The 27,126-nt window shown below is 50.6% G+C and overlaps 1 protein-coding gene across 15 annotated transcripts in view; it reads left to right on the top strand.

Moving 5' to 3' along the window:
• PDE4DIP (phosphodiesterase 4D interacting protein) overlaps positions 1-27,126 on the top strand; it is a 117,693-nt gene that overhangs the window by 37,040 nt on the left and 53,527 nt on the right. For 7 of the 15 annotated variants that reach the window (XR_010917674.1, XM_067536369.1, XM_067536370.1 and 4 more), the window contains exons 1-8: positions 15,492-17,182; positions 21,408-21,527; positions 23,431-23,550; positions 23,848-23,940; positions 24,090-24,302; positions 25,599-25,757; positions 26,129-26,242; positions 26,534-26,671. Coding sequence is in view for 14 of the 15 variants with exons in the window: in XM_067536369.1 (XP_067392470.1) it covers positions 16,046-17,182; positions 21,408-21,527; positions 23,431-23,550; positions 23,848-23,940; positions 24,090-24,302; positions 25,599-25,757; positions 26,129-26,242; positions 26,534-26,671 (2,094 nt within the window). In the remaining variant the exon portion in view is untranslated. The other 8 variants (XM_067536373.1, XM_067536372.1, XM_067536379.1 and 5 more) reach the window with 6 other exon arrangements.

The following is a 27,126-nucleotide window of genomic DNA, read 5'->3' as shown; positions in this document are numbered from 1 at the left end:
ATTGATGGATCTATCTTCCATGAATTTATCTAGTTCTTTTTTTAATCCTGTTTATAGTCTTGGCCTTCACAATATCTTCTGGCAAGGAGTTCCATAGGTTGACTGTGGATTGTGTGAAGAAATACTTCCTTTTGTTTTAAACCAGCTGCCTATTAATTTCATTTGGTGACCCCTAGTTCTTGTGTTATCAGAAGGAGTAAATAACACTCCCTTATTTACTTTCTCCACACCAGTCATGATTTTATAGACTTCCATCACATCCCCCCTTAGTCCTCTCTTTTCCAAGCTGAAAAGTCTCAGTCTTGTTAATCTCTCCTCATATGGAAGCTGTTCCATACCCATAATCATTTTTGTTGCCCTTTTCTGTACCTTTTCCAATTCCAATATATTTTTTTTGAGATGGGGTGACCAGATCTGCACACAGTATTCAAGATGTAGGCCTACCATGAATGTATACAGAGGCAATATGATATTTTCTGTCTTCTTATTCCTTATTCCTAATAGTTCCCAACAGTCTGTTACCTTTTTTGGCTGCTGCTGCTCATTGAGTGGATGTTTCAGAGAATTATCCACACTGACTTCACAATCTCTTTCTTGAGTATTAACAGCTAATTTAGACCCCATCATTTTATATGTATAGTTAGGATTATGTTTTCCAATGTGCATTACTTTGCATTTATCAACATTGAATTACATCTGCCATTTTGTTGCCCAGTCACCCAGTTTTGTGAGATCCCTTTATAACACTTCGCAGTTTGCTTTGGACTTAACTATCTTGAGTAGTTTTGTATCATCTGCAAATTTTGCCACCTCACTGTTTACCCCTTTTCCCAAATCATTTATGAATATGTTGAACAGCACTGGTCCTAGTACAGATCCCTGGGGCACACCACTATTTACCTCTCTCCATTCTGAAAACTGACCGTTTATTTCCACCCTTTGTTTCCTATCTTTTAACCAGTTACTGATCCAGGAGAGGACCTTCCCTTTTATCCCATGACCACTTACTTTGCTTAAGAGTCTTTGGTGAGGAACTTTGTCAAAGGCTTTCTAAAAATCTAAGTACATTATATCCACTGGATCACCCTTGTCCACATGCTTATTGAGCCCCTCAAAGAATTGTAGTAGATTAGTGAGGCATGATTTCCCTTTACAAAAACCATGTTGACTCTTCTCCAGCAAATCGTGTTCATTGATGGGTCTGATAATTCTATTCTTTACTATAGTTTCAACCAATGTGCCTGGTACTAAAGTTAGGCTTACCGGCCCGTAATTGCTGGGATCGTCTCTGGGGCCTTTTAAAAAAAATTGGTGTCACATTAGCTATCCTCCATCTGGTCCAGAAGCTGATTGAAATGACAGGTTATATGCCACAGTTAGTAGTTCTGCAATTTCACATTTGAGTTCCCTCAGAACTCGTGGATAGATACCATCCGGTCGTGGTGACTCATTACCGATTAATTTATCAATTTGTTCTAAACCTCCTCTAATGCCACCTCCATCTGGGACAGTTCCCAGGGCACAATGGAAGGGAAAGGGATCCTGGGCCCCGATGCCCTCCTAACCTGGCTTTGTCTCCCAGCGGACAAAAGCCCTGCCCACACTTTTTGCACACCTCCATGGCGGCCCTCTGCAGTCCTTGGCAGCTAGCCAGGATGAGCTACTGTCCTGGAGCTGAAAGCTCTATGCAGTAAGAGCCAGGCCTGCTGCACTCATGGGAGAGTTCATGGTAACTCGGCCGGCAGGTGGAATGATATGTGCTGGACTGGTGGATCGGACCTGTAAAGGGGGATGGGTGGAGCTAAGTGTGCAGAGCGGGCAAAGCAGAGAAGGGGGATGTAGAAATACCGTCTAGGTAGGAACAGCGAGGAAGAAGCAGGGAGATTTTCTCTCAGTATCTGATGAGCAGCAATTGTTTTGCTCTGACAATGGGCAATACTCAGGCTAGACTGCAGAGCATGCTGGATCTCAACTGTTCCCGGAGCCAGGGTAGCTAGGCCAGCCACCAGCCAGTTTGGAGAGGTCTCCCGCTCTTTCCCCTGCAGTCTAGTTGGAAATGGCTCAGTTCCTGGGGCTTGAACATTCAGAATCACCCTCTCAGGTAACGTCCCTTGTACCCAGTCTTAACAGCCACTCGCGGCTGGAGATTGACCCTCTTAGGGCCAGTCTGCACCGTGGCTGGGAGGTGTGAGGCACCCACACCTGCTCTGCCTGCACTTTTGTGTAACAATTGCAGCCCCCCCCTTACCCTCCCTGAACCTTTCCCACTTTCAGAAAAAAAACAGGGCCTACATATCATAATCAGAGTTTGACTGCTTAATGTGGGGGGGCAGGGGTAGCAGCAGCTCCCCGCAGTTCCGCAGCCTAAGGTGACCCACCAGGGAAAATGGCGGTGGGGAACCACACCTCGTCATGGGGATTATCCTCGGGCAGCAGTGTGGACACAGCTGCCGCCTCCGAGAGTCTGCAGAGCGGTGCAGCATGTGCTTGGCAGCGGCGGGGGGGGGACTGCTGTTACAGGAGACGGGCGGCTGCTGGGACAGCGCTCCGACTGAAGACGGATGCAGAGGAAGCGTGGAGCTGGACCAGCTCTGTCCCCTGCTTTGCCAGCAGTGCAGGGCCCGCCACCCGCAACAACCTTCCCCTGCCTCCGCTCCCCTCCGAAGGGCTCCCCTGCCCCAAACACCTGCCCGGGGCTGCCCGTGTGAGGTGCTGGGATCCCCACCGCTGCCTGGCCCCGCTCTCAGCCCTACGCCCCTCACCCAGCAGGGGGAGACGGCTCCTCCATCATCATAATCTTGGGGGGGCATTGCCCCCTATGCCTCCCCAAACTCCACCTATGGCGCCTCCCCCACGATCCATCTCATGCCCCCTTAGGGGGCCTGCCCCCCAGTTTGAGAACCGTTGGCCTGACAGACACGGCTGTCTCCAGCACTGGCTTTTTGGACACCATATCGCATTACAAACTCAGTCTCCCTTGCTGCCCTCTGCCAGTTCTCTTCCCTTCGAGGATCTCTCTCTCAGGTTCTGATCATTTCCCCAGCCAAATCTCCTCTTTGATTTTCAGTTTATGTTTCTAGCCTCTATGCATCAGCTCTGTCCCAGCGTGACTCCATTTAGCTCGGTCTGGGGTCTTCACTGCCCCTGCAAAGCTGGTGTTGAATTGCTCAGGACTGATCCTTGGGGCACCCCCCTCCCGCCCTTGAGGCATCACTCTTCATCTTAACCCCTTGCTCACCATCTCAGTCTGTAACGTAGAGTCCTACTGGTTTGACCAGATGCCTACGAGCCAAAGGACAATCCCCACTAGCCAAGGCTGGTACTGAAGAGGTCCAAGGGCACACACTCCTGGCTTCTCTCACCCGTTGCTGGGCGGGATGGGGTCTCTTCCTCGGCTGTGAGGAGAGAAGGGAGGATTTCACTGTCTCCCCACTGACCCAGGGCTCCTGCAGAAGGAGATGTGCTGCTGGCTGAGAGCCCTGCTCGCTCCATCTAAGGTCAGGCAGGGTCTGTTGGCGCAGGAAGCACTGTCCAGGGAATGTGCCCTGGCTCCAGGCAGACCTGGCTGGCATTTCCCAGGCCCTGCTCACTCCTCAGCCAGTTTCCCGGGCAAGAGTTTTGGTCTCGTTCTCTGAGATGGAGGCCTTGCTTTCTAGGAGCCTGTGCTCTGCGGTACAAACAGGGAGATTTGTGCATGTCAGTCGCTCAGTCTGCAGAGCGCAGGTATCCATGTGGAATTAAAAATAATAGTGAGGCCCCTGGGAAGGGGTGGCACATCCCAGTGAGGGGCCCTGGGAAGCTGTCCTGGCGGGGCTGCTGTGGCAGCAGTAGAACTGCTGTCATGCTCCTGATGGAGGCCCTCCTTGCACAGCATCAAGTAGGGAACTCTTTTACTTCCAGGTCTGTTTTTATCCCCCTGGCTGGACGTGCTCTTTGAATAACACAGGCCAAGGACCATCAGTTTTCCAGGAATAACTCTCAGGCTAAGTGCCTGTAAGAGCAGCCCCCTGGGCTTGTGTTTCAAGCTGTTTGTTTGTGTAACAGAGGTTTGCTTTTCAGTGCATCAGGCGGCATTGCACTGATCTCTGTGCTCTGTGTCTCTGGAAGAGCATGTTTCCCAGATCTCCCAGCAGGCCCCTTTCTCAGCCCATCCCCAGTCAGGAAGGGCGAGGGGAATGCGCAGAAAGAGGCAGTATTGTCAGCTCCAAGCACTGAAATATCCATCCCCTGCCCCCGCAAAAATCATGCTGTTAGCTCAGAAATCATGAGCTTTTCATAACAAGAAGTGTTGGGTCAGTTTTCGTTGCCTTCTAGTTTCTGAGCCTTCAGGCTGGTGTCAGGCCACATTTTTGTGTTTTTTCTCTGCAACCAAGTGGGCATGAAACTTCCTTTGTTTTCTATCTGAAAGCTGAGGGTCTTGTGTAATCACCTGACTCCAGGAGCTGGGGCTTGAAGACACTGCCCCCCCTCCCCCCAGATATTGCAAGACTTACTGCAAAATCCCAGGAGTTGTCAGTACTGGAGAGGATTTGAACATGCGTGGTACATCCCAATGGAAGCTGGGAGAAGCGGGTGTAGTGGTTGATCTTGTTTAACATTCTAGATGCAGCATGAGGAAGTGCAGCTGTTTGTAAACTAAAAATAACCAGGCACCACCTGTTTTTCACAGGGCAGGGAGATTCCTCTGCTAGTGGGGACACATCACAGGCTCTGCACATAGGACAGGAGCACAGTCTGTTTTCAAACAAGACGGGATCTCGTGGGCATTTCAGCACGTGACTCCCTCTCCCACCCCCACTACTTTGCAGAGCTTTTGTATTTAAAAATAAAAGCCAGCATTTAAGAAGTCCCCACAGTAGTAACAGAACCAATGTATGAGGAGATGCTTGCATGACATTCACCTTCCCTTTTTAAAATACACCCCCTCCCTGTGTGACCTCCTGGGCACTGTGTCCCCTGGGAGAACAGCTGATGGTCCAGCCCCTGTGAGCAGGATGGGGAGGGGGTGGCACACGAACATACAGCTGCTGCTCAGTGCAGGAAGACAAGTGATCCAAGCAGCATGTGGGCAAAGGGGGCAATCAGACAGCGGCAGTGTTTGTTCCATTCTGTCCCTTCCTGGCAGGCAACTGAATGGAAACTTAGTAACAGCTAAAAACCGGAGTCACGGACCAGGGCCCCGTGGTGCTAGGTGCTGTACAAACACAGAACAAAAAAGATGGCCCCTGCCCTAAAGAGCTTACACTTTATTTCCTTGTAAGCTTGAAACTGGCCGGGCACCTGGGAGCCCTCCTGACTTGGGAAGGGAGAACACGGGCAATACAGCTGCTCCTGGAGGAAGGTACTTGGATGCTGCAGCAGGGAAGAGGGCTGGAGAGACAGCCCAGCAGCATGCAGTACCTGGGAATCCAGGAGCATCTCACAGTGACACAGCCTGTATCAGCATCTCAGCTGTGGAGGACAGTGTGTGGCAAGGCCTTGTCATCCCAAAGGTCTGGGTCTGAAAAAGCCTGTCACAGGGCAGAATTGGCTTCCCCTATGATCTATAGCAGCAGAGCAGGGGAAAATGCATCCCCTCAGTCTAGCCGGTGCCTTTCCAGAATGCTAGGGTCATTTCCCTGCTCTCTTTTTTTCAGCCCTCCCCGTCCAGGGCTAGGCTTTGCAACGGTCAGGAGGCCCATCTGCCTTGGGGCCTCGGTGTCCTCGCTTCCTTGCTCTTCCCTGCCTGTGCTGGGTGGCAGCTCATGTCCGACAGGTCACAGGGCCTGACGTCCATGTGGTGTGGCTGCCAGGAGCGGGAGACCAGACTCAGATCCTGACCCTGAGGAGGTGTGAGCATACGGGGCTTGATTCTCCGCCATTAAACCGGTGCCATGGAGAATTAGGCCCCGCTCCTTTGGGAGCTGGCTTAGTGTCCCCTCCTCCCCTAGCTTCTCTCGGGGTGCTGGGGACCAGCAGGCTCTGTGCAGCGCTGTCTGCAGGCTGCAGCTGTTTCTGGGGCCCTAATGTGGCCCTGCTTTGGGGGCTGTCGTCATCGAGCAGCCCCCTCGCCCCACTCAGTACAGCAGTGGGTGTGGTTGAATAGCTGCTGGCTGGTCTGCCCTAGCTCTCCCCTTGCTGCTAGCTCCAGGAGGGGCTTGTCAGAGCCGGGCTGGGCTGGGTGGAGCCAGGTCTGAACCCCGTTTCCGATGCTTACAAGTCCCAAAGTGGAGCGAGCTGAGGCAGCTGTGGAGGGGGGAAGCCTGACCTCCAGTCTCGCCACACACCGGATGGTGCAGGGCTGCCCCTTGCTCTGACGGGCTGGCACCTCGTCTTGCAGGGCAGCTGCAGAGAACCTGACCAGTCACAATGAAGCGCAGCTCCGGCGCCGGTATGAGGAGAGGCAGCAGGAGACGGAGCATGTGTCTGAGCTCCTGGAGAACAAGATCCAGCTGCTGCTGGAGGTGAGTGGGGCAGGCGTGTACCCCTGGCCATGCAGCGTCATGGGAAAGGAGCCCAGCACCACCTGGGGACAGGGGCCAAGTGGGGCCCGGCTCACTCTCTTGGCGAACCCCCTCTGGCCATTCTGGAGTCCTAGTTTCTCGTCCAAATCCCATGGGACTCAGCCCTTCTGGGCCTGGGCCCCGTGGCAAGGTCCCTGTGACTTCTCTGCTTGTGGGGAATGGAGCTTGGGGTCCCCAGGACTCTGGGAACAGATCTGAGGCCCCAGCTACCCTCCTCCACGCACAGGGGCTAGCGTCCCGCTGGTTATTTCCTCAATATCTACAGCAGACAGAGCTCTGAGCCTTCCAGCTGGTTCCCTCTTTGCTCATAGCACATGGGGGAGGGATCCAGGCCTCCATGGTGGCTATGTGCAGGGTGTTAGGAATGGGTTGCTGGGCTCCATGGCCCTGACTTCACCTCCTTTTCTTTGCATTGGAAGGGCAGCTCTGCCATCCTTTGGTGTAGCCTCCCTTCCCCAGGTCGATATTGTCCTTGGTCTCATCTCCCTTGACATGCTCAGCGATTGGCATCTCTGGGAGATTCCCCTGGGTCTTGGACACAAGCTTGGCATGAATCACTCAGTTCCAGTGAAGATACGCAGCTTCCTTCTTTAATGCAATAATTACACAGATGCAACTGAAGAAAGTGGGAGCTGCTGAGCTCTCGGCATGTCTGAAAATTAGGCCACCTCATGAGGAAATTAAATGTAGATTTAGGAGCCATGCTATGTTTGTGACCCATGCAGTGGGAGCGTTGCTGGCCCTAGGAGAACCTTCCCTTTTGCTGCGATGGCGTTTGCATTTAACTTGCCCATTGCATTCACTCTGGGCTTTCTTTATTTTCATTTCTTTTAAAATAAATTTTAAAATAAAATAAAATAAGTTTTAAAATAAAGAAACAGAGAGAAGAATTTTTGCCGAGGAAGACAGAGAATCTGCAGAGAATCATGGCTGCAGTGATGGGTAGAGGCATCGAAAATCACATGGGAGTGATTTTAAACTTTTTAAATTTTTGTGATTTTTCTCCTAAGGGAGTGAGTTTTCTGGGGGGATGTTACTGTGCTTTGCAGGAAGAAGTTTGCAATTGCCTCACCACCAGCCTGAGCTCAGTAGCCCCTGCCCTTCCCCGTGTGGCCCTGTAGCGATGTTCCAGGTTACTCCAAATTTAGCAGGGAGGCCCTTCTTTGCAGAGATGGGCTGAAGAGGGCAGGTTGCAGGGCAAGCCCAGGGGAAACTTTAATTTATTCGTACCCCCGTCTATCCTGCACCCAAATCCTGCAGCCTACAGGAGGAGGCACGGCTGGTCTCACTGGATGCAGCAACTGTCCCCTGGTATTATTACTTCTCCTTCCACTGGCAAGCCAATGGGGTTGCAGCTCTGTGCCCCCCGGGGGGGGGGGGGAGGGCCGAGTAGCCCGCTCATGGCGCGTTCTGTCTCCAGGAGGCCAGGTTAGCGAGGAATGAGGCGGAGAAGATGGCAGCCCTGGCAGAGGCTGAGAAGGCGCGCTGTCTCGAGCTAACCGAGCAGCTGAAGCAGATTACTGAGGAGGAGAAGAAAAGAGCCCAGGTTCTGCATGATGATTGCTGTGCTGTGCTGGCCCAGAAGGACAAGTAGGTAGCCACAGTCATGCCAGTGACTTGCCTCTGCTGCTTCCTGGCTGCTATCCCCTTGCTCAGTGAGCACACAGCAGCCCAGCTGTGGTGTTCAGAAGCGGGATCTGTGTCTCAAGGACCCCAGCGTGGAGCTTGCTGCACCCCCCGCACCAAGCCCTGGAATGTGGGTGAGGGTGGCACCGCGCTGGGCTGCATGACAGCGGGACCAGCCACTGCCTGGGTGAGCCAGGTCTCAGGAAGGGGGTGGGGGTGGTCTCCAGCAGCGTAGGGTCTCAGTCAGCCCCTAGGGGGATCCTGGTAGGGGGCAGTGTCTGGCTGAGCCAGGTGGTTGCAGAGCACATGCTACAGGCCGGCTGGGATGGGTTAAGCCGCTGGGCAGGTGGGGTTGGTGAGTGGTGGGAGCTGGATCATAACGTTGGGCACTGATGGTGAGAATGTGCTGGTGCTGCAGAACAGCTGTTGGGTCCCTGACTACCAGGGGCTCTGGATTCTGAGGGTGGGGGGTGAGGGGAGAGGAGAGAAAAGGTCCCAGCATTCGGGGTCTGATTCTTGGGCATGCTGCCCCTCTTGGTGCCATTCCACAGATGCTGGTCTGGCCAGCTGTGAATTCTTCCATGAAAAGGGACTCCTCAGGTGCTGTAGACGCAGCACAATGATTGTGCACCCCGTGGCCCAATGCAACACCTCCAGCATTGGGGTGTGGCCATCAGGTCACTTCACTCCAGACTATTACAGGAACAGCTGTGAGCTGTCAGTTGTAAGTTAGAGCAGCCCTGAAGCTGCTCTGATTTACCCTGGAGACTGAACAGCGGCCTGTCTGGCCCCAGAATCAGTTCTGCAAAGGTGATGTGTCCTGTGCCTTGGGTCCTGCGCTGAGCATGGAGCCCTGTAGCTGAGATCCTCCTCATCTTCCCAAGGGCATTAAGCCATTTTCTCCTTGGCAGACGGCTTGAAGAGCTGACCCAGGAACTAAGTGCCAGAGAGCAGCTCATTGAGCTGCTGGCCACAGAGAAGCAGAACCTGCTGCAGCGTCTGGAGGGACCCAGGGAAATGGAGGTGCAGGTAAGATGGGAGCTGTGCAGGGAATAGGCTGAGGTCTTGCACCATGTCCTTGCTATGCATGCAGCTGGGCCATTCCCTGGGTTCTAATCCCAGCTCTGCCACTGGCCTGCTGGGTGACCTCGGGCAAGTCATTTCCCCTCCCCATATCTCAGTTTCCCCATCTATAGAATGATGGTAATGGCATTGGCCTGCTTTGTCAAGGGCTTTGCAATCTCGGGATGATAAGAGTGGGTGGGCACTGTGTTGTTTATTGTTGTTCTCGCCTCATCTGAACCAAATCTATTTTCTGCCGGCAGAAATCTGACACTGGGGCCCATGGGCACGCTTTGTGCAGCAATGAGCAAATCATTCAATAGACTGGTTTGAACTCCTAAGGGGAGTAGCTGTAGTTTGGGGGCCATTTCTCCCAGTCATTTCCTATTCACACTGGAGCTTTCCCGCTCTTAAGAGAATGATTTAAAACCAGTTCCTGCTGACCTGGGTGGAGGCGCTGGGCCAGGTGTCTCTCTTTGACCTCTAGGGTGGCACCAGAGGTGAACTGGCCCAGTTTGTCTGTTCGGTGGGGTAGAACAGGTTTCTAATGCTGTTACCATGGGTTTGCCTGGGGCGGGAGACTGTGCTGATTTAATGCCTAGCACTCATCCAGTTCTTTATAGGTCTCCAAGTACTTCAGCCAAGGCCTTGTGTCCTGTGCAGAGGACAGAGATGTGCCCTGCCTCCTGAGATAGGGCCTCAGGTTAGAGTTGGATATTGCAATGAGGCGTACTGGCCCTTTAAAACTGGTGTGGGAAAACTCCCGAGCCCGCATAAACCCATCCCAGACTAGTGTCAGGAAGATGAGGTCCTGGGAAGGCTGCTGGAAGTCAACCCAAACTGCTGCATTCGTTCAGGGCCTGTGATGGGAAGTGAAGCTCCCTGCTTTCCTCATCTCTGGGGAAATGCTGGGAATCGCAAGCCTAAGGCAACTGGGAATTGTGGGTCTCTGCAGCAAAGCATACTGGGAAGGGGTAAGGTATATGGCTGCAAGTGATGAGTGCAGGGAAGGAGAGAAGCCCAGGCCCTGTGGGAAGGTAACTGGTGCTCCTATTTACCTCTTGCAATACAAGACTGAAGGGACATCCAGGGAAACAAAGGCAGCAAATTAATCCTACATGAGGATGCAGACCACACAGTTAACCTGTGCAAGTCACTGCCACAAGATCTCACTGAGATCAAGAGCTGAGTGCGATTAAACAGCGTCGCACGGGGGAGGTTCTTGCAGAGCATCTGAATGTCCAGGCTTCTCCTGAAACATACTGTCCAAAGGATATAAACCCTCCTGCTTCGAAACATAAGCCAGCTTCTAACTGACACAGCGAGGCACTTCCCCTGTGGTGAGCGAGTTCACGGTTGTTCTCCCCATGGTTCTTTGCACCTTCCTCTGAAGCAGCTGGTCCTGGCTATTGTCCGAGACTGAACTAGATGGAGCCTTGGGCAGGCAGTTCCTGCCTTGCATTCTGATGCACTGTCTGAACACACACAGCTGTAATTCCTACAGTAATTCCTGCCTCCTGGAACCCATGGTGGCAAAAGTCACACCGGTGACTCTCCTAGGGCTGCCCCTTAGCCAGACCCCGTGCAAGTTCTAAGATAGCAACACTCTGAGACTTCCTGGTAGGAAGGCTGGGCCCAATTTCGGAAGACACCTCCTTTCTGAAGGACTGCAGGGCATATTTAGGCAACAAATGATCCACATGCTCAAAAACCAACCCTGTCAAAACTGACATGTGGAAGGAAAAACAGAACAATTTGGCAAATGTGACCAGCTCTCACTCCTCCAGTGCTTGAAGTGAAGTGTACATAACAGGATTGTTCAGAAGCTCCTCAAATGAAATCTTTAGCTTCCCCCTGCTTGGCACGAAAAGGTGCCTCATCCTAAAATATGGGAATTCGGTCCAAGGCCAGCTCTACCTTCTGTTACCCTCAGTCTAAGATTGTTCAGGTGTAACTGAAGGCAGATTTCAGTCCAGTATCTTTAAACTGCTGAGTTTCAATCAGAAGATCCTGATAATTAACCCACCCAGGGAACTGCTGATGAGCTTGTAATACTTTTGCATTTTCCAATGCATTATACATCTATGTTTGTCTCGCTGCATTGTGGCTTGTTCACAGTTATGAAAAGCAAAAGGAAAAAGAGAAAAATTACAGAATTAGTCCATGATTATTGCCTGTGTGTGCAGTTTTCAGCTGAGGTCTTAAAATAGCCTCTGAAAATCCAGCTCCAAGCATCAGTAAGGATTTCAGAGCCACAAAGGGATCAAACTAGATTACTACTCAGCAGCTGGCGCTCTCTGAATATATTGCCACCTCAAAGCCACATTCTTGGAGGCTTATGCTGGGCAGTGGCGCCTAGGCCAGCTTCACATCACTGCCTGCATCGTGAGGTACAGAGAGGGTGGGAAGGTTGACGGAGCATGAGCCCCAGGGTCAAAGAAGAGGGCCCAGGCGCTCTCGTGGATACAGAGACACCAAAGGAGCAAGGATGGAGGAAAGATGAACCTAGCTCTGTGGGTGTGGCATATTCACAGAGCTATTACTGGTTAGTGATGTAGCTTTCTGTTGGTGGTGGGTGGGGGAAAGGGGCTTGGTTCTTTTGATATCAGATTGAAGCTGAATTGAGATTCAACAGCCTTGAACGTGGAGAATACCCATGAGGGCTACACGCTATCCATCCTGATTGATCTGTGATCCTGGAAAGGGTTTGACGATGGTACACAGAAATCCTTTGGCAAGTGCACAAACGCAAGACTCGGATGTTAGGAATTAACTCACCTATGGTTCTTCAGTGTGAAGTATTCCTGCTGGTGTCAAAATACCAGGAGGCGCAGCCATTTAATGGCAGCTGAAATGCTGATTGCAAGGAAGTGGGCATATTCTCTAAAGATCCTAGTGGCAACAGGTCCCTGCTCTTGGGCCTGGGCTCCTGCACCTGGCCAGTGTAAGATCTCCCACACTCTGGTTCTGGGTGGAGGCGGGTTGCAGATGGTCTCACACCAGTTCTTGCTGGGGAATGTTGGTGCCCCTTGTTGCTCCAATAGCCTGTCCCCATTTGACCGCTGTTAGGGAAGTTGCTTCCCTGGGATCGCTTACCGCTGGCCCCAGGACCACTGAGCTCAGCTTGACAACACATACTTTCTTCTTATCTCTTAATAGCACGATTATTCTTCGCTAATCCTCTGGTGCTTGTAGTTTCTCAGCTGAGCCTGTGGATGTTTGATGCGGTTGGTGGTGGTGGTGTGCTCAGTAGGATGCTATAGAAAACCCTAGATAGATAAGATCCATGCCTCCAGGTCTCCATTGCAGTGAGAGCTTTGATTCCAGTTGGCCCGGGACCTGACATAATCGAGGGGGGGGGGCTCGGGCTCAGGCTCCTGTTGTGTGGATAAATCTCACTCCACTTTGCTGTGTTTACATTTGGAGGCATTTTGCAAACCAAGGGGTAGGAAAGCTTAGAGCCTGGGGCACAGTCACTGTGCTGGGGAGCTACAGCAGGGCACAGGATTCACCTCCTCTGCCAGCCCAATGCCTTTGTCGGCTTAAAAACACCAAATGGAAAAACCTCCTGTTTGTAGCCCTGCTTCCGTGCTCTTGCCTGGTCACAGTCTGGGAGCAGCTTGGTGCCCCGGCTGCTGTGGGCACAGACTGTGCCTTGGGCAGCTGGCACACAGATCTGCCAACTCCATAGATCTTCCCCAGAGATTACAAGTTCTTTGACCTGTTTATGGGTCTCCAGGGAAAATCTGTGACTGCCTCCAGGGCGGCCAGTTGGAATCTCTGTGCTTGCCTTCTCCCTTAGCGGGTGAGGCAGCTTCTCCCTCCTCCTCCTCTCTGTACACCAAAGGCTGGAAACGCTCGGCACTCATCTAGAATTCCCATCTCCTCCATGGCTGCGTGCTCGGGTTCAGGGATTGCTGATTTCTTACTCTGTGGTTAACTTTTTTTTTTATTAATTTTTTTCCCCCTACTTTTCAATAAGTTGTTCAGCCTGAAACCCCCCTGCAGTGGCCAGTGCCAGCTGTTCCATGGCCTTCTCAGTGTGAGTCTGGAGATGCAAATCCAGGGTCCCCATCACGACACCCCCATCTTACACAGAATTGAGAGAGCAATTTCCAGCCTTTGTTCCAGGCATGAGGCCTGTCTCCATTGCCCATTTATAACATTTTCAACTGGCTCCTTTGTGCTTTCTCCCGTGCTGGCCCTTCTGCTTGTGAGGAGCATCCCCCTAGTTACCTCAGTGTCTTCCGAACCCCTCTGTCAAACTCCACTCTGCCCCGGTGCCTCCAAGAAACTCAGCAGGGGTTAGGCAGCCAGCGTTTCTCGTGTTAACCAGTATTGTGTCTCGGTTGCCTGGTGCTCCCTTTCACCCAGGGCTGTGAGGCACCTCGCTAACATCTGCCCTTAGTGTGAGGAGGCCTTGTCTGTGCCAGCCCCCCAACTGCACCAGCTCTGGGCAACGCAACACAAGCAGTGCCCTTTAGGCCTGTTCAGGCCCTGCGATAGGCACGCTTCAACTCTTGAACATCTCCCTGGAACGTCCAGCCCCTGTTCCACTGGCCATGCGCAGGATTCCCCACTGTGCAGCTCCTAAAGAAGCAGTGCACCTCCGATCACTGCTCCGCTTCACACAGCTCTGAGATATGATTATGGGGAAAACAGATATGTGTTTATTTAACAAAGGCTAGAAATTCAAGTGACAGCAAGTAAAAGTATTGGAAACAACTGGTTACATATACAATCATAACACGTATTCTACACCGTAGACATATTCAACTAGTTACTGTCATGTCTTATAGGGCAAAGCCCTTCCTTCGTTTTTACATCCAAGGCTGGCAGTGATCTTCCTTTTATAGGATGTCACACTGTCAGCTTGCCTCCCATGTGAGAGATTCAAGGTGTCTCTCTGCATCCTCAGTTATACCCCCAGAATTCATTGTCTTCCTTTAAGTTTCCTTTCCTGAAGATTCCACAATCTCTTGATTAGCATTTGGCTCAGTAGGTAAACAGGCCTACATTGAGAGGCCCACAATACACACCCGACCAGGCACAGAGATAAGCGTCTGTTACTTCCTGCCTGTAACAAGCATGTCTGAAGTTCATCACCTGCTAGTGACCTGCCTCAACTCCCAGATTTTAAGAACATAATTTTCAATACAGTTTCCTAGCTCCTTAAACATTATCCGTACACGCTTTGCAGTGAGTATGATGACCAATGGGCTCTTGGGAGAGACCTCACATGCCACCCTCTAGTGAATTAATATGCATATGTCCAACGCAGGAATCCCTGTAGAATCTAGTGCATCCCTAGGCCCCCTGCCAGTTGGCATCAAGAGATCGCCAGGTCACACTCTCCCCTTTGTTTACTGTGTCCGTTCGTTGCCTTACACTTCGAGTGTGAGCATCTTGGGGCAGGTCTGTCTCTTTGTTGTACAGATGTACTGCACCTAGCACAATGGGGCCCTGACCTCTAGGGGCTACTGTAATGCAAATAATAAACGGTAATACAAGTGGCATTCATTGGCTCTCTTGGTGGCAGTACCTCTCCTTAGGAAGGTTGAATGGACTATGGATATTGAACGACTCCTCTCCCACCTCGCTGGGAGTGGTCTCTCCAGTTTGGAATAGGGCCATGTTGTCTGGAGTTGGTATGAGGAAAGATTGCGCCGCAGTGAATCACTCCTGTTTCCACTGGCATCGTCAGACCAACACACTTGGCTAGGAAGCATTGGGGAGAGTGGGTGCTTTGCGATAGCGGCAGAGGGGACAGGCGGGATCAGTTTGTACATGGCAGCTGGAGCTAGGTGCTGCATGGCACCGGAGGGGGTGACTGGAGCCCTGGGAGGAGAGGCCCGGGGCTGGTTAGACATGGGTGGTAGCTGGTGCCAGGCAGCTGATAGGAGCGTTGGGTGACTCCTGTCCGCCTGTGAGGCTGGGCAGTGTGAGGAGCCCATCGGTAGGCACGGCTGGGTGCTGAGGGTCATCGTGCCCGATGATAGCCCGTGGGGCTGGCACTGAGGTGGGTCGAGCAGTGCCTGCGGGTAGCAGGAGACAGGGGACATGCCCAGTGCTGTGAGACAGGTGGGAAGGGGCCCAGCCTGGCTGGTGTGCAGCGGCAGGTGAGAGTGTGGGGTGGGTTACAGGGGGCTGAGGGTGGCTGGTGCAGCGGGTGGGCCTGGGCCTGGCCCTGCCTGCATGGAGGTAAGGCAGGGAGCCCCACTGCAGGGCTGTTGGCTGGGGATGCAGTGAGGGGTCACTGGTTTGCAGATGCATGGCTCGGGTGGGATAGATAGCCCAAGGCGGGGGGCTGCCTGTGTGACACTGAGTAACCTCTGTGGCTGGGGGGTTCTGTGCTGCGTGTCCCCTGAGGACTGGGGGTGGCGGAAGGGAAGCTGTACGCCACGGGGCTAGCTGGAAGTGAGCAACAGTAGTTCGGGTGGAGCGCATGCGCTAGTAGGTGGCAGGTGGAAACTACAACTCCCAGAGTGCCCGGCCGGGCGCGCATGCGCGGCGGAGCCATTTTGAAATCTGAGCTATAATCAGAGCGCTTCAGTCAGTCAGTTAGTGATAGGCGCCGGCGGGACGTGTCGGGTCGGGTGCTGCTACCGCCTTAGCGGCACGCGGCCGGCCTTGCTCTGCCCAGCCCAGCCCAGCTGGGCGGGGGCTGTCCGGTGAGGGAGGGCCCCCGTAGTGGGGGGGAGCCCGAGAAGTTAGGGGTCCCTGGGGGGAGCCCGTGGGGTAGGGGGTTCCCCAGGATATGTACTGAGCGAGCAGGTGGGGCCTGGGGAGCATCTCGCAGGACTACCCCCAGCAGAGCTAGGTGTGAGTCTGGCCCATGGGCGCCGTAGAGGAAGATGAGGGAGATCTGCCGCATTTGCGCCCGGGAGCTCTGTGGCAACCAGCGACGCTGGATATTCCACACGACCGCCAAGCTCAACTTGCAGGTGCTGCTCTCCCATGTCCTGGGCAGGGAGCTCTGCCGAGATGGCAAAGCTGAATTTGCCTGCAGCAAGTGTGCGTTCATGCTGGACCGCATCTACAGGTTTGACACGGTCATCGCTCGCATTGAAGCCCTCTCCATTGAGCGTTTGCAGAAGCTGCTGCTGGAGAGGGATCGCCTCAAGTTTTGCATTGCCAGCATGTACAGGAGGAATAATGAAGACTCGGGTGCTGATGACAGAGTCGCTGGGGATGGGACTGTGGACATTTCTGGCCTGCCTGATGTCAGATACATGGCCCTTCTTCAGGAGGACTTTGCCTACTCTGGATTTGAATGCTGGACGGAACATGAAGAACATACCCCAGAACCGCATAGTTGCCATGCTTCGGAGAGTGTGGGGAACCGCCCAAGGCGATGCCATGGCTGTGCTGCATTACGGGTTGCAGATGCTGACTATGAAGCGATTTGCAGAGTACCACGAAAGGTGGCCAGGAGTATCTCCTGTGGGCCTTCCACCAGGTGGTCAGCTAGTGTATGCAATGAGGAATCGTCTGTATGTGAACCTGGAACTGCTGACTCAGCAAGTGCCAGAGTGCCTGTGGAAGAAGAAAGCATGGAGGAGGGGTCTCCTGGGTCCTCAGTTGAATCTTTGGACACAACAGTGGAGGTCAGCCCTCCACAACAAAAGGATGAGGAAGCAGACAAAGGTGTAAAAGGGAGTGGGAAGTGTGACGATTGCTCCAATGACCGTACCACTCCAAACTCGTCACTGTATGGGAACAGACTGGAGGTAGCCCTTAGTCTGATCAAAGCTTTTGACTACAAGCCTGTTCAGAGTCCCAGAGGAAGCAGGTTACCTATTCCAGTAAAATCCATCCTGCAATGTTCCAAGCCTAGCTGTGACCCGGTGGATGGAAGTGCTCTTCCTGGCTCAGTGAATGCTGGTTCTGGTTTCCTCAGTGCAGCCACAAAGCCCTTTCCCTTGGAGCTTTCTGACCTGCAGGAGCTGTGGGACGATCTCTGTGAAGATTATATGCCACTTCGGGTACAGGTAGAAGTCAATGTGCAACATTAACCTAACAAAATACTGGGCCTGAGACCACTGTGGATTCAGATGTGCTGAGATAATGTGCATAGCTAAGTAATGCCAAACTCAGGTTAGGAATAGGTGGCTGAGCCCTTTTAACTGTACTCCCTCTCTGCAGTCCATTTCTTTTCCATTACCAGGTATTGTCTTCCTGCTGTGTTTGAAGAAGTGAGCCCTCTGCGGCTTTGTGCTTTCACACCTCTCTCTCTCTCTCTACTGCTCTTTCCTAGGGCTGGATACTTGTGTGGGTCTGAGTTTTAATTTGCCTCTAGTTTCCTACCAAGCAAATATTGCTACTTTATTTTTCCTTGTTACTCTCTATGTTGGTTTAAATGTATAAGTGCCACTAAAGGGAATATTTTAAGCTGCCAGAGGCCTCTTCTGTTATAAGAGGAATTTATTTTGGCCTTTATAACTGCTCTGTTCTGATGTATCCGGAATTTCCCTCCTCTCAGACAGAGTCCTTAACTATAATCCTCATTCTATGGATAAGACCTCAAGCGTACACAGCACACGGGTATGCTGGTATGTTACCTACAGACGATGTCGTCTTTGAGATGTTTGCTTCAGGGGATGATTTTAGGGCTAGCATTCTAGATGTTTGGTTTCCCTCCTGATCCTTTAAAATGTTCAGGTGATTAGTGGCATTTGCCACTAAGAGCCTATGAATTGAAGACTCTGCTTTCAGAGGAATTCCAGGTGTATTGCCTTCTCTGTAGATTCCCAGTCCACATATAGCTCTGGATTTTCTCTGTTTTGCCAGGCTTTAAAATCCTGATTAATATGTGGCCAGAAGACTATACCTGTGACTACTTTATCTCTTTTGTTAGTGAATAGAAAGCCTCAGTCAGCATCAATTCAGGAATATTCATGTCAGTCTGATTGCATTCACATTAGCAGTCTTAGTGATGTCTAATGTGCCCCTAGCCTCAGGGACTAGAAAGATGCTTGTTTATTACTATGGCAACTGTAGCTATTGGATACATTTCCTATACAATGAGTGCTGCTGATTCTTTACATAGTCTGGTGTTTTCCAGAGATGCGTGCTCTTTCCGCACCAGGTCTTGACATGACTTTACTGACAAGCTAGAAATTGTGCTTTGGAGGAACACAAACTGACAAGCAACAAAATAGAGCTGAGCCTGCCAATCCACATGCAACTCGTGATTGAAGATCTGCTGACAGTATATGGGGCGTCACTGAAAAACTTACTAATAAGGGACAGGGCAGCAGCTTCTGCTCTATCCTTTGTTCTCTGTATCCTTGACTGCTCATTTTTCATTAATGGGGACATTTGTACAGTATTAAGAATAAGATTTTTTTTTAATTGCACATTTTTCAGAGTGGAGCAAATACTAATTGGTATAGGATTTAAATGGTGGCTTGGTTTTCTCTCATGTCTTACTATCTTTGTTACATCTCAGAGTTACTTACAAAGGTTTTGCTAAACTCCAGTCTCTGTCACATGTCTGTTCCTGAAGTGAATTCATGATGAACTTGGAACTTTCCATTTCTTATCATGGCAACAAAATGTTATCACCAGCACACAATGATTTCAGTGCTGGATCTGGCAGAAGGAGAAAGCTTTTATTCAGACACTAGATTCCGTTTCTAGCATTAACGCAAAGTCAGATAACTGCCACCAAAGTAAATAGTTTTTGTATAAATGTTTTTTTCCCTCTTTGCCCAAGTATGAAAACGACTCTTCAAGAACCATTTATTACTCTCATTCCATTAACATGAAGGAAAATCTGTCTGCCAATCAAGGGTGCTGTGTTACTCTAAGAAGCTGATATGCTTTTTGTTTTCATTCCTTCCCTGGAATAGCATCCTTTTAGGTTCGTTCATCACAGTTATGATGTCTCAGAACATTATCATCTGAGAGGCAGATGACTTCTTAGGCCTGGTTGCATTTTCTGCAAAACACCAAAACCGCTTTCAGCCTTGCAGTTTGAGACAGTAGCCACAATGGGAATGCTAGCATGAACTGGCTGCCAGTGTTTTAACCATTGTTCTGTGCAAACCTGCTCTCGGCAGGGTTAAACAACGTGGTGGTTATGAAAAACAAGTGCTAATGCTGCTAGTCTGTGCTAATGCTGCTATTGCTACTGCCTCTGCTGCAGCCGCGCTGGTGGGGAGAACTTAGGAAGTGTCAATGTAGAAAAATTCCGGGGAGCAAAGATCCTATTTTTGTACAGTAATGTCCCCAGTAATGAAGACCTAACGATGGTAGATCCTAAGTGCCCACCTTGGCCCACATGGCCCCAGCTGCTACCACCCCGCTCCCAGCCTCGGCCCCTAACCCTGTCCACAGGCCCCCAACTGTGACCCAGCCCCAGCTGGGAGGGGGGGAGGGGGGCATGGACAGGATTAAAGGCAGCGCCAGTAAAAGGTTTGGGGACCACTGCTATAAAGAGTTACAGTCTGCCTCCTATCAGCTGTTGCAGCAGCAGCCTCTGTCTGTGCTCAGGGCCTTCTGGTCAGGCCAGTAGAACAATGTGCAGGGATGTCCAAGTGCAGAGCTTTATTAGAACTTTAGCAGCTGGCTGGGGCACTTGTTCAGAAGTGGTTGCCAACCCCATTATTTACAACATTCAATATGCCCTCAACCAAGCAAAGGCGCTCTCTCATCCCTGCTGAGAACTAGATCTCAAAGCTCAGCCAAAATGATCTGTTTTAAACGTTTTAAATCTCTTACTAAGGAGGAGTGACAGGCTCTTAACAAAAAGCAGAAGGACTGAAGAACCAAGTGGTCAGCAGTTCTTGATTTGCTAGCCCCAACTGTAACTGTGACACAGCAGCTGTGTGAGCAGGGATGCCTGGAGCTGACTTTGCTGGCTCCTATTCCAGAAAGACTATCTGAGGCATTCTCAAATCTTCTTTATTGCGTCCTCATCAGGAAGGCAGTAGTGAAGCTAGCGGTGGCCTGCATATCCCCGATAATTGCTGCTGATATCCGAAAGAGTACTTCGCACCTCATAAACAGAGTGGATCTGAACCCAGCCCCAAAGAGCTTACAGGCCTGATTAGACAGGAAGTAGCAAGAGACTGTAAGGAGGGCTGATAGCAGAAACATCAATCATTATTATGTAATTACCTAACGGGTGCTGATACACAGCAAGCTGTACTAAGGAAAGTGTGGTTTTTTTCTTTGCTTTCCAAGTACATTGATGTCTGGCTTGGCTAATTTTTTCAGGCCCAGTGGCAGAAGTAAGGGGGGACCTGAATGAGAAGTGTTGGCCTCACAAATGATTTGAGAGAAGACATTCCATGCATGTTGTGGGAGAAGGCATATTATATTTGTGGATAAAGTAGGGCATTGAAGTTGGCATCAGTGGCTAGAGTGGAAGGGGTAGGAGGCAGTGCAGGAGGAGGTTAGCTAAGTTATGGAGAGCCATGAAAGGTGATTACAGGAAGCTTGGGCTGGATGTTGTGAAAGGGATCCAGTTGAGTGATTCAAAGAGGGTGGGAAACACGTTCCGGTCCTGTGGTGAGCAAGATGATCTTAGCAGCAGCATTTTGAATGGACTGAAGAGGATGATGTGGTTGCTAGGGAGGCCAGCAAGAAGGAGGTTACAGTAATAGTGATAGGAGGTAAGGGCCTGAACAAGAGTTTTTGCTGTCAGGTCAAACAGAAAAGGTCAGGTCCTGAAGATGATGATGTGAAGGAAGAAGAGTCAGGACTTGAACACTGTCTGGGTGTGTCGGTGAGGGAGGAGGCAGCAATTATCCTGCATTATGGGCTGAGGAAGAGGTGGTGTTGTCAGGCAATAGAATGTGGAAGGTGAAGGGAGTTTCAGAAGGAAGCTAAGTTCAGTTCTGGCCACGTTAAGCTGACTGCAAGGCATCCAGGAGAGACAAGGATTGTAGTTGGGGAAGTAGATGGGTGAGTCATCAGCTTAGAGATGGTAGTTGAAGATGTATGAACAGATCAAATCACTCAGGGAGAGGGTATAAAGGGAGAAGAGTGGGCCAAGAACAGAGCCTTGGGAGGTGAGGAGGAACTTCCTGAAGGATCAGCCAGTTATGTAGCAAGTGAGTTTGGAGGTGCAGATGGCAGGCTGTTGAGAAGGTGGCTTTAAGGAGCAGATGTTTTGAAATGCATATTGGGAGGGCCACCACTGCTTTGATCACTGAAAAGAAACCAAACAAGAATTCAGGCCACACGTCTTCTCTTCTGTCTCACCAGAATCTGCCTGATGACCATCAGCAGCTGAATCAGTGTGACCCTGTCGCGGAGGGGCGTGTGTCTGAATTGCACGTTGCTGAACTGCAGGACAAAATCCAGCAATTCGATGCCACCAACAAGGTATTTGTTCACCAGCAGCACATTCAGCTCCTGGAGAAGTCTTGTTTGCTTTAGTTAGCAATAACCATGAGGTGTCATTGGAGGCATCTAAAAGTTGCCAAGACTGAGGAGGCACAGTCGGCCTTCAGCCAGACTAGGAAGTGCTTCCCTCCCTGTAGCTACACTATGCAGCTTCCTTCCCTATGTTGGTCCTAAAGCAGTATTTGAAGGACCTTCCTTTATGCTGGGGAGATTCCAAGGAGCCATTGGAGGAAAGATGCTTACACATCCCCTTGCGCCAGCCTCTGCCTCTCCCTCCCCCTCTGGCTTCTTGGACCCTTGCTACTTTCTGCAGGCAAAGAGGGAAACTGACATGGAGGCAGCTGGCCTCCTTTTGGTGTGGGGTGAAGGAGCTCAGTGTGCAGAGGGGCCCACCCTGGCATGGTTTTAAAGGCCATGAATTAAAAAATAACTGAACAATAAAATGGGCAGCCTACTGGCAGATTAAATGTAATACACCTGGGAAGGCATATATGGATGTATTTATGCCCATGGTAGTGCTCTAAATTAACTGTAACCGATCAGGAAAGCACTGGGAACAGTTCCACACAAACTTAGCAAACAGTGTTTAGCTGTGTTAAGAAAGGGATGGCAAAACACAGTCTATTATAGTGCCCTTGTATAAATCAGTCGTCCATAAATGGAACACTTATGTTCAGTTTTGGCCAGTCACACTCAGGAAGGATAACTCAGAAATAGAAAAGGTCCAGAAAGCAGCAATGAAAATGATTGGGGTGTGGAATTAGAAGGACAAGGACAATTTAGTTCAAAAAGAAGCCAAATAAGTGGTGAGGTGATAGATAATATACCTTATGAGCGGTGTAGAGAAGGTCATTTGGAAGCATTTCAGGACAAGTTATCAAGGCTGTTACAGATATTTAACTTCTTATAATAAAAGAAGGTGTTTAAAAGGCAATATTTAAAACTCATTAAAATAAACACTTTTATTAAGCAACTTAGTCTGTAGAAATCACTTCCACATGCTGTTATGGAAGCACATTGCTCAGCAGGATTGAGAAAAGATTTATCTTCTATTACTCAGAAAAATGTTAATCTGCAGTCATACTAGCGAGGATGAAAATGTAGGAGGCGTATTGGCACTCATGTTTCAGCCCATAAACCATCCTCCTCCTCCTCCAGCTGTGCTGTTGCAAAACTTCCATATGTGAATTTCACTGTATTGAAGCCAGAATACTGGGCTAGATGGACCATGCATTTGCTCAAGTATGGTGTTGCCTACATCCAGGCAATTATTGCAAGCGTGAGTGGCTGGCTGGCTGGTGCTACTTGGAGAATGGAAGGAAGAGTGTAAATATGCAGTTGCAGTGCTCTAGCGGTGCAGGGTGCAATGATGTTGGAGGGAAAGGAAATGGCCTCTGGGATATGTGGTTTGCGTTTTGGAGGTTCCAGGTCTCCCAGGAGTGTCATGAACTGGAGCCTCTCCTTCCCTTCTTTTGAAGGGGTTGGGGAAATGAGTAAATGGAACTGGGAAAGTCAGTAGGCAGCTGAGTGTAGGAACAATGTCAGACAGAATAAGCTGGGTTTTCCTGGAGGATGCGCAAGGCGTTGTGATGCATGGAGTCGGAGGCTGGGATTCCAGCTGCTCACTCAGACTGCATCATTGGGGGTTGGCCTCAACCCCTGTGAAAGAAGGGAAAGCCCAGCATTGCCTTGTAGCTACTCTTTCCACCCAGCTTAGGAGCAGCAGAGCCATACTTCAGAGGGAACCACAGTGGTCTTGATCTGTGAAAGTAAAGAGGACTCTTTGGGCTCTGTAGACCCAATATAGGGTGGAGGGATTCCTAGGGGCAGGTGGATGAAGTATGGGGCTTGGTAACTAAACAGTTGTATTCTCTGTGTTCAGTTGCTGCAGGAAAAGCTGAATGAGATGAATTTTGAATTAAAATCTGTCCAGGAAGCATCCCAGAGACAAGATCGTACAATCCAGAGTCTGAACAAGGCCTTGAATAGCAAAGAGAATGAGGTAACTAGCACTGCTGGGGAGGGCTGGTGCTGTGCCCTCGTATAGGAAATGTGTATGCAGGGAAGCATGCTATTGTAGGCGGCAATTGAGAGGGAACCCTTTACCCATCCTTTAGCTAATTTCTCCTGTGATTTGTTTCTGGCGAAGCACTTAAAACAGGTAGAGGCAATGTTTGTCCAAGACTCCTTTTTGGTCATATTTTCAGTCGAAAAAGTTGATTTTTTTTTTTTTTAGTCACATTTTCGATTTAAAAACAGGGCTTGCTAATGGTTGGGCACCTTACCCTCTATCTTGCAGACAGAGGAGCTGTACCATGTGATTGAAGGGCAGAATGAGACCATGGCCAAACTACGGGACGTGTTACATAGAAGTCAGCTTGGACACTTGCAGGTATGTCCCTGTGGGTCCCTCCATCCCCCAGAGATGAGGGGCCTGTGCCTTTAGAAGAACATTCACTGCCATGGGCTCCATCATTGTTCTGTACAGCTCTTGTGAGCTCGCTCTCAAACACTCAAGTTTCTGTTGTCCTCTCTCGTCAGACCTCAGAGGGTCCATCCTCTTCCCAGCAGCAGATGGCACTGCTGGATCTGCAGAACATGCTCTTCTGCACGCAGCTGGAGGTGCAGACACTGAAGAGGGCCCAGCGGCAGAGAGACCGCCAACTGGCTGAAGCCAGGAGAACTGCCCAGCTCCTAGAGGCTGCTGTGCAGGAGGGACAGCAGCTGAAGGAGGTGACGTGGAAACACAATCAGGTATGGCATGCTGCGGCTGTTGGATGCAGCCTGGTGCAACATGTAAATGACACTAAAGTGGCATTTGCATATGAAGAAAGCAAACCACTGACCTTCATAATGGTGGTATTAGTGGAATGCCTTAAATGGCTACCATGCTGTGCAGTCTCTCTTTCCTGTTAGCTTGCCATTGACAGTACACGCACACAGCCAGTGCAGAGACTGAATACAGTGGAGCAGTTGTGTCACTTACTGGAATGTTTTTGACTGGTACAAATGTCTCCTGTTTCTTTTTGTGATGTTATACGCCTATTTCTCTGGGGATTAGCAGTAGTAGACTTGAAAACTTTCAACCTGACCTGTGGTTAGAACAGGTTGGTACATGCACAGGAAAAATATTATCAGTTTTGAAGTTGTGCAGTCACCAACAAATTTTTAGTCCGCAGTAGTGCAGTTAGGGAATTGACTGCAGATTCCTAATTCCAGTTGCTTGTCACCTTCACTACTGAAGCTTCATGTGATTGGATCCAGTCTGATAATAACTTTCTGGAAAAGTTAAGAGGTGGTTGTGCTGTTCTTGAATTGTGCACAAAATAATACATAGAACTAAAAACAGTCTGAATTTCCAACCTCCGAATTAGTCATGTGGCTAGCATTCAGTGACAAGCAGTCACATTGGTGAGATGAGAGGATTTAGAGTTAAAAATTGCCAAATGTCATTCTGTAATTTCAAAGAAGCATCAATAAGTGTTTGAAAGTTTGCTTTGGTGGCTGTGCCGTCCAAACCTCCTGCTCAGCATGTAGGTAAGTAATCTGATGCCTCTATGTGGACATGTATATTAAACTCCATAGTGATGGAGGCATGGAATAGGAGCCGACTTGAGAGATCCTCAGCCACTTGTCCACACTGACCTCTGTCCACGCAGCTGTGAAAACACTAGTTCCATCCACACATGTGCTACATATGTACAGAGCCTAGCTTCCATAAGCTGAACCACATGGCTATGTTCTGCATCCGTACTCCATCCATATGCTTGCTGAAGGGTTAGCGACTCCTCCTCTTGTGGAAGGAGGCCAGGTTCTCAGTTTTCTGATCTGAATGATAACAGCTCTTGCGGCCTATAACATTTCCTATTGAATCCCCAGTATCATCTCCTGCAGCCCAGCCTGCCCTTTGTCCAACAGAATAGCAGTGGCTCCTGAGGGTGTCTGTCTCTGGTGTGGCTGATTACGAGAGGGCCTGCTGCTAGCCTTTTGGCTTCTCGCGAAGAAGTGGGTGTCATGAGGCAAAGGCGTGAGAAGTGTGTTTCCTTTCAGGAGCTGCGCAGTGTGGTTCAGCAGGTACAAGCACAGCTGCAGGACAAGGCTCAGCAGCTCCAGGTCCTGGAGGGGAAGAGGTGCCGTGAGCTCCGGGCCCAGGAGCAGCACATTCAGCATTTGAGCCAGAGGCTGGTTCACAAAGAACAGCTTCTGCAGGTGAGGAGAAAAACGATGCAAATCAGGGATTAGCCTCACCTTGGTGTTTGGGTGCCAGCAACCCTGTGACCGTATGCAGCTCCCCACGGCCTGCCCTCAGAGAGCCTGAGAGCAGCACTCTGGCTATAGCCGCAGGCCGGGAGCTGTGCTTGATGCCTGTATGACTCAGCCCAAGGGAGGCAGATCCTGGTGAGCCCTGACCGGGGAGGGAATAACGGACTTGATATGGACTCTGCCATCCTTGGGTGAGGGGAGCTCTGAGAGGTTATTTGGCCTTTCCTTGCTCTGACCACCAAAATCCCTGCACTGGCTCAGTAAGATGCCTCTGGCTTTGGTGTCTGTGCTGATGTGAGCATATGGGGCCCCTCCAGGAATCCAGGGAACTTCTACAGCATCAGCAGACCTTGGAGAAGAGCCCTGCAGGGAGTGACCCTATGCTGGAGAAGTTGCAACAACGAATCAAAGACCAAGATGCTGCTCTGGAGGTAAGTGCAGGACATTCCAGCACAACCTCCCTGTCCTTTCCCTGAGCTCAGTCCCTGGGCTCCTGTAGGGGTGGGTAGGCACAGCATCCCTCGTGCTTCACCCTCCATTGCCCATGTCTGGCATCCCGTGCTGTTCCTTTCCCTAGGGCTGTGGTGTTCCCCCATCCCTCTAGGGTGAGCTGAATTGTCCCACCTAATGTGAAGTGGGCTGTATGGAGAGAGAATTCAGGATGTTTTCCCACGCGATGGAATCTTTCTCTGTGGCCTCTAAGTCACCATGTCTTTCTGTAGCGAGCAATAGATGAGAAATTCTGTGCCCTGGAAGAGAAGGAGCAAGAGCTGCGACAGCTCCATCTCTCTGTGAGAGAGCAGGAGCACGACCTGGAGAGACTGCACAGCGTCCTGTCCACCAGTGAGGCCACCATTCATGTAAGTGTGAGCCCCTCCCCAGTGTAGTGTCCCCTGTGGCAGTATGCGTGTGCTGTAGGTGATCACTAGTGCTCACGGCTCAGCATACTGCAGCATTCCGCCCATCACGGGGCCAACCCTTATGCTAGCACTCTGGCCACTTCAGTGATTCCATGGCCAGAAGGGACCACCAGAAGAGACCACCAGAAGGGATCTTGGAGTCTGACCCCCTGTGTAACACAGGTCAGAGAACGGCCCCAGGATAATTCCTAGAGCAGAGCTGTTAGAAAAAATCTTGATTTAAAAACTGTCAGTGAGAGAGAATCCACCACGATCCTCGGTAAATTGATCCAATGGTTAATTAGCTTCACTACTAAAGATTTACTCCTTACTTCCAGGCTGAATTTGTGTAGCTTCAGTTTCCAACCATTGGATTGTGTTACACCGTTCTCTGCTAGGTTGAAGGGCCCATTATT

Source organism: Emydura macquarii, unplaced genomic scaffold, assembly GCF_026122565.2.
Source record: "Emydura macquarii macquarii isolate MOO-44397 ecotype Brisbane River unplaced genomic scaffold, CSIRO-AGI_Emac_v2 contig_3534, whole genome shotgun sequence".
Taxonomy (NCBI): domain Eukaryota; kingdom Metazoa; phylum Chordata; order Testudines; family Chelidae; genus Emydura; species Emydura macquarii.
This window is presented reverse-complemented; position numbering and strand designations above follow the sequence as displayed.